Raw genomic sequence first — 12,477 nt, forward strand, 5'->3', positions numbered from 1 at the left:
GCATTTCTATGTGGAGTTTGCATGTTCTCCCAGTGTTGGTGTGAGTTTCCTCCGGGTGCTCCAGTTTCCCCCACAGTCCAAACACATGCGCTATTGAATAAACTAAATTGGCCGTAGTGTATGAGTGTGAGTGTGTATGGATGTTTTCCCAGTACTGGGTTGCAGCTGACAGGGCATCCGCTGTGTAACACATATGCTGGTGGTTCATTCCGCTGTGGCTACCTCTGATGAATAAAGAAACTAAGCTGAAGCACAATTAATGCATGAATTTCAGTATTATTGATATTCATTTTTTTGTTAATACTTTGAAGTTTCCAGATTTATTTTCGAGCTTTAATAATTTTGCTGTGTTTTTGCCATTTTTATTAACAACTTTTTTACTTATTATTATTTCAGGGTTTTCATCTTTAACGGAGAGTATTGACAAAAGTGTGGGGAGCAGAGAGAAGGGAAGAATCGGTGTAAGACCTCGAGGCAGGAATCGAACTCGGGTCACCGTGAACATTGTGAGTGAATGTGATGACGCGCTAACCACTACACCATTGGCAAATATAATTCAAAACTATTTATATATGCATTTAAGTTTCAGTTGTTTTTAAAATATTTTATTATATCTTACGTTTATTTGATTTCACTTTGTCATGATTTCAATAAAATAAGTTCAAATAAAAAAAATTCAATAATAAATAAATACGGCTGTTTTGGGAGCTTTTTTCGAACTAAATCAACATCTATGTCAACATAAGCTCATCCTCAAAATGTATATATTTCTGGAGATCTTGAATTATCTAGCCAGAAGTACGTATGGCTGCATTTCGTCGTAAAAGAAACGCTACAGGGTGGTTTGATGCCGCTACTTTTCGCGCTAACAGCTGATCGCTTACCTTTGTATGGGTGGCCTTTCTGGTCTTGCTCAGTAGCTCGCCACGTACGTCAGCAGACTTGAGATTCAGAGAGGCGTTGCCCACAATACCGAAGTTCTGCGAAGAACAATTCCAGAAAGCAAGTAAAACAAAGAGAACCAGAAAGCAAGACAAAAACAGAAGTCCAGCTGGTGCCCAAACCAGTGACCTTCTTGGTGTGAGGCAATTGTGCTGCCCACTGCGCCACCATGCTGCCTGAGTAAAACATATGCTGGATAAGTTGGCGGTTCATTCCGCTGTGGCTACCTCTGATGAATAAAGAAACTAAGCTAAAAGGAAAATGAATGCATGAATTTCAGTATTATTGATATACATTTTTTTTGTTAATACTTTGAAGTATGCAGATTTATTTTACAGCTTTCATAATTTTGCTGTGTTTTTGCCATTTTTATTAACAATTTTTTAAAATTATTATTATTTCAGGGATTTCACTTTTAACGGACAGTATTTAACGGAGAGTATTGACAAAAGTGTGGGGAGCAGAGAGAAGGGAAGAATCGGTGTAAGACCCCGAGGCAGAAATCGAACTCGGGTCATCGTGAACATCGTGAGTGAATGTGACGATGCGCTAACCACTACACCATTGGCAAATATGTTTCAAAACTATTTATATATGCATTTAAGTTTCAGTTGTTTTTTTTTTTATATTTTATTATATCTTACGTTTATTTAATTTCACTTTGTCATGATTTCAATAAAATAAGTTCAAATAAAAAAAAATTAAATAATAAATAAATGCAGCTGTTTTGGGAGATTTTTTCGAACTAAATCGCCATTTATGTCAACATAAGCTCATTCTGAAAATGTATATATTTCTGGAGATCTCGAATTATCTAGCCAGAAGTACATATGGCTGCATTTCGTCGTAAAAGGAACGCTACAGGGTGGTTTGATGCCGCTACTTTTTGATAAATACCTCAAATAAATAAAGAAACTAAGCTAAAGGAAAATGAATGCATGATTTTCAGTATTATTGATATAGAATTTTTGTTGTTAATACTTTGAAGTTTCCAGATTTATTTTACAGCTTTCATAATTTTGCTGTGTTTTTGCCAATTTTATTAATATGTTTGTTTTAAATTATTAATATTTTTTCGGGGTTTTCACCTTTAATGGACAGGACAGTACGGAGTATTGACGAAAGTGTGGGGAGCAGAGAGAGGGAAAGGATCAGCATAGGACGTCCAGGCTAGAATTGAAGTCGGGTCACTGTGAACATCGTGAGTGAATGTGTTGACGCACTAACCACTACACCATTGGCACTGACAACTATGCAATAAAATAAGTTTAAATGTAGAAAATATTGAAAAAAAAAATAAATACCATCAAATATGAAATGAGAAATACTTAAAAAAGAATAAACATTGCGTATGAGGGCTAATAGTTGTGCCCTCAACTGTGTATATATCTCCTATACGTACATATAGAGAGTTGTACAGAATTCCACATGATGCAATCCCCCAACCCCCACAAAACAAGAAGAAAAAGTGCTCTTTTAAAAGCATTCAGACTCTTTCTCTCGCGTCCTGCCTGCTCTTTGAAACTCAAACCTTGTTGATGGCAACATAACAAGCGCCTCCGCCTTGGCCTGTGACCTCAGCCTCTTTTTGCATTTCCTGTGGCCCGTTTTTCCCCCGATGGGACGGGTCTTTTTCTGCACCTGCGGACTGGGCAGGTGACAGAGGAATTCTGGGAGAAACGGAGCCATAGAAACGCAGCCGCTTCTCTCTGACACGAAGGTTAAAGCCATTGAGAACAGCAAAAGATTAGAGGCTCTTTGTAGCCATCAGCGTTAAACAAATTAATCTATTGCTGCTCAGCTGACTGTAAAATCTCTAGATTTACTGTTTCAATGCAGCTAAGGCCCGAGCCATAGGGTCAGCCCATGCTGCCTTTCCCACAATGTCTAAAACACATATTAGAAAGCCTTTACAGAGTTTTTGTCTGCTTTTTAGGGGTAAGTATATAAAAAGAGAGCTTGGGGGTATTAAGGGAGATCCTTCTCCAAAAAATGCAATACAAAAAATACACTTAACAACTAAGTAAATAGCAGATGAAGGCAAAACCATTCCATTTTAAATCTTTTTTTTAATTATTAATAAACATTAAACAAGTGTTTTTTAATGGAGCGTGATAATATTTAACTTTCTATTTCTAAATGATAATTCTAATAATTTTTTTTTTTTTTTGCTTTGCCATGATAGAAGTACATAATATTTCACTGCACTGCAAAAATATCTGTTAATTAACACTTTTTCCATTTATTTAAGGTTGTGAATTGCATTATGGGACCTTGATCTCTGCTCTGTCGACTTTTGATGTTGAAAATTCAACTCTACAGTTAAACAAAGTGACTTTTATTGACATTTTTGTAGTTTAAATTAATGATATAATTTATAAGAAATAATGTAGAGAGAGAAAAAAGTCTGTAAAATGAACGTTTATTTCAATGTTTTTGTGGCGCAATATACAACACCAACCCAGACAATATATCACTTTAAACTGTTAAAAATGCTCATAAAAGTCACTTTCACTTTTTTTACTTTTTGTTAAACTTTACAAGGTTAAAAGTTGTTGGAAGAAAGATTAAAGTCCCATAATGCAATTAAAACTCATAAATAAATGAAACAACCCAAGCTCATTCTGAAAACCTAGTCCCGTGGACGTTTCTAGAGAACGCGAAATATGTCCCAGGAGGTACGTATGGCTGCATTTCATTTTTTTAAGCGAACGCTACGGGGCGGTGTGACGCCTTTCCCTTTCATGCTTGCCGGCTGACCGATTACCTCCGTGTGGAGGGCTTTCCTGCCACAATCAGTTTGTCCGGTCAGCTCATCCTGTGCGTCGGCGGACTTCAGATGCAGAGAGGAGAAGTTGACAAAGAAGTCCAGGGAAGAGCGGTTCCAGAAATCAGGTAAGACAAAAACAGAATCCAAAAAATAAAGCGAACGAGTTCATAACAGGGCGAGAACGTGGTGAAATCCGAAAAAGTGATAAAAAAAAAAAAAAACAGACGAGAGCTTTTCTTTTTCTAGACGGCTTTTCTAAATTGTTGCTCGGGTTTAGGGAAATGAGCGGGCGGGCGGGTCAATCTGTAAAACTGGTTGGGTTTAGGGAAAGAGGAGGGTGGGTCAATCATTTGGTCAGTCAGACAGCGGCCTCTGGTGGGTTTACGCGAGAACAGTGCGGGCGCGAACGGCACTCGCGAGAGACGTTCGAGATACGAAAAACACAGCGGCCTCTCGCGGATTCATGAAAACAAAAACTGCACAAATACGTACCTCCCGAGATGTATTTCGCGGTCTCCAGAAACGTCCGCTGGACTACGTTTTCAGAATGAGCCTGGGTTGAAATAAAATCATGAATCACAAAATACGGAAAACTGCTAATTTCTGGAAATTTTTACAGTGTTAAGTTAATGATTCATGTTTTTATTTTTCGCTTTACTATTTATTTTTCATGATACTAGTATTGTTACGATCACCAAAAATCTAATTCTTACAGATCACTGGAGATCTACAGATCAGTCACTGAACTGGACTACAATTACCATCATGCACCTCATGCACACCAGTTCCTCATTTCCTCTGATTACACACTCACAACTGGTCACTCATCACGAACTGATTAGCTGTACTTTATATTCACCCCCCCATTCACCCTGTTTGTTCCTTTTATAACCATTTCTATTTGACTAAGCTTAAAGTATTAAGTTTAAAGTGCAATTTAAAGACAAAACTTTGTGAATTAAATTAATTTGTCAAGTCTTTGGACAGCTTTGGTTTGTTCTGGAGCCAATCAGAATTAGTTTTTTTTAAGGGGACTAATAATTATTTTGATGGTATTTAAATTTGTTAATAAATAATTATTCGGGAGACTTCCGGCATGCCTTGTGTTCGCACAGAAGTGTCAACATTCCGAACTGAATTCTTATCCGCGTTTTGTTCTGCCGTGTCCACGCTGCAATCAACCCTTTCACTACAAGCTCAGAAGATCGTGGACATTGAATCTGCACTTAATGACTCGGACAGCCGCTTGACAATGATCGAGGCACTGTGCAACGCATTAAAAAAAGAAACAGACTCCCTTAAACTCAAATTGGATGATTTAGAAAACCGCTTGCGGAGGCAAAATCTGAGGATCATTGGAATACCAGAGGGATTAGAGGGTCAAAAATAAGTAGTTTTCAGCTAATGATTTTGCCTATAAAGCTGCGAATATTGTTTTTTATTTTTAATTTTTTTTTATTTCGTTCACTCATTCATTCCTTTTCCTTCGGCTTAGTCGCTTTATTCATCAGGGGTCGCCACAGCGGATTGAACCGCCAACTTATCCAGCATATTTTTTACACAGCGGATGCTCTTCCAGCTGCAACCCATCACTAGGAAACACTGATACACACACATACCCTACAGCCAATTTAGTTTATTCAATTCACCTATAGCGCAAGTGGAAACCCAAGCACCTAGAGGAGACCCACGCCATCATGAGGAGAACATGCAAACTCCACAGAGAAATGCCAACTGGCCCAGCTGGGACTCAAACCAGTGACCTTCTTATTGCTGTGAGGTTTAATTTAAAAACATACAGATTATCAAAGTACACTGTGAAAAATGCTTTTCGATTTAATCGATTTGTTTTGGGACAACAACGTTAAGTAGTAATTAAGAAGTAATTAAGTTAACTTACTAGTTTTTACAAATTTAGATGGATTGAACATAAAACAATTAAGTTTTCCCTCAAAAACTCAGGAATTAAAATGAAATGTATAATTTGAACAAACAAACATTATTTTTTTGACTGTAGTACTGGTCCGTTTAGCAATATATTAAAAACTAAAGTGTGTGATGTTCTGCAAAATATATGCTAAAATATAGGACAAAATAAAAGGGAATTACTATTATTATTATTATTAGGTGGATTATGAGAAATCTCAAATTGTATATGTTTGTTCATTTATTAATTAATTTATTTTTGTAGGTTTTTAAGAGTATCAAGGGAGCGGTATAAAGAGAGTCAGTGAAGTGTTATGGTGCGGGTCAAACTGTGTCAACTCCAGTTAAGCACAGATGAGCGCACAGAAGCGGACCCACGTGTTCAAGAGCTCACAGATCCTTTCAAGCTCTGCTGTTCAAACTCTTTTAAGTCTTTCTTTCATTTTATAAATCGATTGATTCAGTGATTCAAATGTACGGCAAAATTGAATTGAACTGTTATTGAGCTGCTATTAACAGTGTTAAAGGTAATACATGACAAGTAACACAATATTACTTTTCTAAGTAATGAGTAAAGTAATGCATTCCTTTAAAAATTAGATCATAATATTTGACTTTCTAGTTTAATTAATTAGATTTTTGGTGGCACAGGCGGCTCAGTGGTTAGCACTGTTGCCTCACAGCAAGAAGGTTGCTGGTTCGAGTCCCGGCTGGGTCAGTAGGCATTTCTGTGTGGAGCTTGGATGTTCTCCCGTGTTGGCGTGGGTTAAAAATAAACTTTATTTTAATTTCACAGGACCTTTAAACTAGCGAGAAAATATTCTAAATTCCTTTCTCCTGATTTCTCAAAACTATTAGGCACCTTCACTGTTCTGTCATGAAATTGTTTTAAGCATTTAGGTTTTTTTTTCTTCTAAAAACCAGTTTTTTTTTTCAAAACACCCTTAATGGAATGACAAATTAGATTCACCGAAGTAGATGAGGCTGTATCTCTGCAATGCATCATTAGAAGACCAAACTTGATGTGTGTGTGTGTGTGTGTGTGTGTGTGTGTGTGTGTGTGTGTGTGTGTGTGTGTGTGTGTTATGATCTTATAACAACCAAAACCTAAGATTTTGGCACAGCACATCTGGTTGTCAGGAGGTGTGAAAATGGACTATTTCATTCATTCATTTTCTTTTCAGCTTAGTCCCTTTATTAATCCGGGGTCGACGCAGCGGAATGAACTGCCAACTCATCCACCACGTTTTTACGCAGCGGATGTCCTTCCAGCCGCAACCCATCTCTAGGAATCATCCACACACACACACACACACACACACATACACTACGGGCAATTTAGCCTGCCCAATTCACCTGTACCACATGTCTTTGGACTGTGGGGGAAACCGGAGCACCCGGAGGAAACCCAAGCGAACGCAGGGAGAACATGTGTCCCCCACAGTCCAAACACGTGCGCTATAAGTGAATTGGGTAAACTAAAATTGTCCGTAGTGTATCTGTGATTGAGTGTGTATGGATGTTTCCCAGTGAAAGGTTGCAGCTGGAAGGGCTGCGTAATACATATGCTGGATAAATTGGCAGTTCATTCACAGATTAACAAAGGGGCTAAGCCAAAAAGAAAACGAATGAATGAATGAATGAATGAATATATATATATATATGTGTGTGTGTGTGTGTGTGTGTGTGTGTGTGTAAATAAATACTGATCCCTTTAAATTTGGAGTGGCACACTATGGTGAACAGCCTTTATCTGCATTGGGTATTTTGAGTTTGGTTGCTATAGATGTTTATTATTACAAACACTACCAAATATTCAACAGTTAAACCACATAATTAAAATGACTAGGGATGGCATTAGTGAAATGTTTACGATAAAATGATCTGATCCTGATCCTTCTTCCATGTTAAACTCTTCATTCTGCCTCTGTTGTGCTTAACTGGCCCTTTAATTTATCCATGCCACACATACCCTACACATTTTATACCTAATGAAATCTAGTACAGTGATCTAAATCAAAAACTACTAATAAAACAATGAATTTAATTAAATTACCAAAAAAAAAAAAAAAAAGTTGAAGTGTTTGTTCTTTAAGCTTTAACTTTTAATTTATATGTTTACACAAAAACTGTAGATGGAAAATTACAATATTTTTCGTTTATTTATTTGGTTTATTTATATTAAATAAATAAATAAATAAGCAACAAGTTATCTTTTTATTGACTTTTGTCAAATTTAAATTGAATATGAACTCTTTTTATTGCATTTTAACTTCTCTGTTTTATAAAGCATCCAGATTTTTTTAATTCTTATATTAATAAACACATATTATTAACAGTAATGTAATAACCGATAAACAAATCGGTAAATACAAGACTGAACAGCAAAGCAGGGGCGCTTTAACGTGACGTCATTGGTCTGCGACAAAACAAGGTTGCCAGTTTTAAAAGTCACTTGCCTTCATTGTCCTAGTTTTCTTTATTCGAAGACAAATGTGCGTCTATTTGTCTTGAATTATTGACTAAATTATATTTATCACATTTATGCCTGACGTCGGTTCCGTACGACTCCAGTGTAAGTAGCTTTTGGTCAGTTTTGTGTTGATTCAAGATCAAATATGAAAACAGTCGCAATCTGATTTCGTTTTGTCAGTTATAACGTTAAGTAAATACTGTATGCTTTATAATATACAGATATAGTGTGATGTGAATGAGCATTTATCTCGTGTCGACAGTTTTACTCACATTCATCTCAAATTTTTGTCACGTAGTTAGTGGTTTATATTCTGACCATGTCGGAGCTTCTTCGGTTTAACTGTTCCACGATTCCCAACGAGTCAAATCAGAGCTTAAAGTATTCAGATGACAACCGTAACATTAATACACACAAAAACATAAGCGTGTCTAACTTAATATAAGCTTGATATAGGTTTATCTAACGTTAAACAATACATTGCTGTGATGTACAAAATGAACGAATGTTTTTGAGTTAATGCTTTAAAAAAACAAAACAAAATAGCATTTAATTGTTTTTTTTTGAGCCAACTGACAGATATTTGTTCTTTTTTCAATCATAAACCAGCAAAATTATGATCAATGTTCTCAGAAATAAAGACTTGATCTCATAATTTTATTATTTTGCTTTGAAAATTATATATTTTGATTTAAAATGAGACATTTGTGCTTGAAATTTGACATTTCCCTGGACAACGAAACCAGAGTCATAACCGGTTTATACGTCACATGAAAGCTGCATGAATAAGCTTGACGTATTGTGTGTTAGGATAGGATGATATTTGGCCAATTATTTATTTGAAAATCTGGAATATGAAAGTTAAAAAATGTCAAAAGAATGTAGTTATTAAAGTTGTTTTTAATGAAGCGCTTAGCAATGCACATTCCTAATTAAAAATGTAGCTTTTATATATTTATAGTAGGAAATTTACAAAATATCTCCACGAAACATGTTTGCTCAATATTTAAATGATTTTTGGCATGATTTTGGCAAGAAAAATCAATTTTGACTCGTTTATTTATTTTTGCTTTTTTTACCGATAAAAAAACATCATATTATAATGATACCAAGAAAGTAGTTTGAGTTTGAATGAAATGAACTTTAAACAATCTTCATTTCAGAGACTTCTGCATGAAATATATGACACTCTCTCTTCTAAGAGACAAAGAGCCAAAAACAGCTCTTACAGGAAGAATTAAGGAGTGCAAAATCCCATCCTCACACTTGAATAGATAAACCACAAATGACGTCAACTAAGGTATAAGGATCCTGATCGGTTAAAGCAAAGATGTCCAAATAGCTAATTAAAAGCTATAGTCTAAACAAATGGCACGCGTATTGGAATCAGTGCAAAAATAAATAATAAAACTTTTACAATCCACCCCCCCAAGGAGGAAGAAAATCAAACTATTCTTTTAACTCAAGACATGATGAGGTTGTTTAGTAGACATTGACTCATACGTAGCTGCTCCAAAATGTCAATATTCTAAAAAGCAACTTAAAAGTCAAGCATATACGTTTGAAGTGCGTAGGGCTGCATGATACAGTAAAAATATCCAATATGTGATAATGTTGTTGAGTTTTGCGCTAACTATATTTTTTACAATCCCTAGAAAAATACTTTATTATTAGCTATGTTTTTAAATCATTTATTTATGTAATGACTTATGATATTAAAATAAACATATAAAATATTTTTTTTTATCTAATTAATTGTAATTCAGAGTAAAAAAAACTGTCAAACATTTAGTTTTTAAAACACTTTGAACGAGTGAAAACCTCAGCAGATATTCTTACTCTGGTTGGCTGTTGTCATTTTCCTCTCTCATCTCAACCCCGCCTATTGGTGTTTACTTTCATTTCTGGGTTCACCCTTGGTCTGCTCCAGCCAATAGCAAAGCAGTAACTACTGGGGAGGCGGCCCCATCTGATTGGTCAAATTTAGTTAAACAACCAGTGCAAAAAATAAATGTAATTTATCACACATTGCATATACTATTATCACAATAACAATAATTTTGTGATATATCGTGTAGTCCTAACAATGCCTTATTTTTTATGTCATCAAACTTTTTATCTGTAGAGGAATTATATTTTGAAATTGTTTTAATTTTTTAAAATTATTTTATATTTTTGTCCTTCAAAATTTGTTGAATTTTTATTCAAAGTATATATTTAAAATACTTAATCTAATTTTTAAAAATGTTATAAATATGAAAATAAACTTATCTATCTATCTATCTATCTATCTATCTATCTATCTATCTATCTATATATCTATCTATCTATCTATCTATCTATCTATCTATCTATCTATCTATCTATCTATCTATCTATCTCTAGGATGTCTCTGGGTGTCCTGAAGTTTCTTTTGAGTCGCAGCACTTTCCGACCAATCAGCCGTCTTAATTTACCACTGCCAACAAAACCACCAACCCTCAGACCAGCACGCGGTTGCCAGATATTCTTGCCCTGGCCACGCGCTTCCTTCTCCACAGACACCGATGGTGGGGATCCTGCCATTCAGACAGATTCCCAGAAGAAGAAGAATAAAAAGCTGGACCCGAGAGCACGGGTCACTATTAGCAGCGTGGGCAGGAAGATTGGCCAGCGCCACATACACTTAATAGGAGCGGATGGTGAGGATTTGGGTGTGAAGCACCGTGCGGATGTGATACGACTGCTGGACCAGACAGACCTGAAGCTTGTGGCTGTAAATGACAGCCGTGATCCTCCGGTATACAAACTGATGAAAGGGAAAGAGATCCACGAGGAGCAGTTAAAACTTCGAGAGAAACAGAAAGACAAAAAAGGTGCGTTTAGTCAGGAAATATACATACACTGTTAAGGATTTTTGTAAATTACACCGTGTTTAAAGGGGTGGTCCACTATGATATCATATTTTAAACTTTAGCTGATGTGTAATGTAGCTGTGTGAACATAAACAGCATCTCTGAATGTGAAAAGTTCTGAGTTCAATGCAAAGGGAGACCTTGGCTTTTACGGAGTTAGCTTTGCAAAGCCTACAATGAACGAATTTTGGGGACTACCAAAAATACTTCCGCCCCCTGTGAGATCACAAAGGTTTGTTTACTGCACACACAAACTGCGCAGCTAAGGGCCGTGGCCAGAGGCGCTGTAACGTTATAGCAGAGATGAAGCTAAAAATGCGTCTAAACACTGCTGTTTCCACAGAGCTTCATCTGTTTCTGCATTTGGGCTTCCAAAAGACACGAGACAAAGACAGAAGTGCTTACAGTTCAAGTAGAGCTGCACGATTCTGGCTAAAATGAAAATCGCGATATTTTTGATTAAAATAAAGATCATGATTTTCTCACGATTCTGAAGATGTAAAATAAAGGTATGGTAAAAACAAACATATGGCACTACATCGATAATAATATTATGTGTAGGTCTACTGGTTTCTATAAATAATTCTATTCTACTTATAATAATTCTGATGTTGAATTATTATGTTTGAGATATACGCTTGCAATCTGTCATATTAGACAATTTTATTCACTGGTAAAATCAGACATTTGCCATTATCAGATTATATTCAACAATATATAGGCTAGAGTAGTTATACTGACATTGTAAACCTTTATTTTCATGCACAACTGTGGGTTCGCTATGAAAGAAAAAAAAACATATCAAATGCTTGTCGTAATCATAACTCTAAAATGCGATATGATCATTTAAATGAAGTGCACACTTTCGGTTTCATTTTGACTGCTAAGTGCTTGTTCATACTTTGCGCGGCTCCCAAACGATCACTCTGTGCCACAAACTGAATATTACTTACAACTGTATTACCTGTTACTCGCAACATATGCAGGTTCTGTTTACTAAAGTAGACGCATCCGCATCTATTATTAAGTAGAGCGCGCGCCCTCTCTATAACAGCTCACGGTCAGCAGCTCACGTCATGTGTGATTTCCCGGTCGCGAAAACATCATTATATGAAGACAAAAATGACATTTTTAGGTGAATTATACCTTATAAATACAGTATGTGACTCATTCAACATCATTTGGAGGTGTCAATGTCACTGAGCAACGTGTGTGAAACAATAAACAGACTCGTGCAGCCGCCTTTGCTTCTCTCCTGAACTTGAAAATATGATTGGCAAAATTGAAGAAATGCTGGATTAAGATCGTCTTGGGGGTCGAATCGAGATCGCGATCTTTTAACGATTAATTTTCTGCAGCTCTATGTTCAATATTAATTATGTTCCAGAGAACTATAAAATACATAGCAAGCATGATTTGACAAAACAGCTCCAGAATCTCTTCCAGTTCAGTGCTGGATTCGGTTAAAATCT

General features: G+C 36.0%; 1 protein-coding gene across 9 annotated transcripts in view; it reads left to right on the forward strand.

Annotated features, from left to right (window-relative positions):
- mtif3 (mitochondrial translational initiation factor 3) overlaps positions 1–12,477 on the forward strand; it is an 81,170-nt gene that overhangs the window by 65,911 nt on the left and 2,782 nt on the right. For 3 of the 9 annotated variants that reach the window (XM_073949842.1, XM_073949844.1, XM_073949838.1), the window contains 4 exons: positions 397–506; positions 1,347–1,470; positions 2,049–2,143; positions 10,497–10,966. In XM_073949842.1, the coding sequence (XP_073805943.1) occupies positions 10,498–10,966 (469 nt within the window). In that variant the 5' untranslated portion in view covers positions 397–506; positions 1,347–1,470; positions 2,049–2,143; position 10,497. Of the gene's footprint in view, positions 1–396; positions 507–1,346; positions 1,471–2,043; positions 2,144–8,045; positions 8,214–10,496; positions 10,967–12,477 lie in introns of those variants that run through there. The other 6 variants (XM_073949843.1, XM_073949845.1, XM_073949840.1 and 3 more) reach the window with 3 other exon arrangements.

The sequence above is a fragment of the Danio rerio genome, chromosome 5 (genome assembly GCF_049306965.1).
Source record: "Danio rerio strain Tuebingen ecotype United States chromosome 5, GRCz12tu, whole genome shotgun sequence".
Taxonomy (NCBI): domain Eukaryota; kingdom Metazoa; phylum Chordata; class Actinopteri; order Cypriniformes; family Danionidae; genus Danio; species Danio rerio.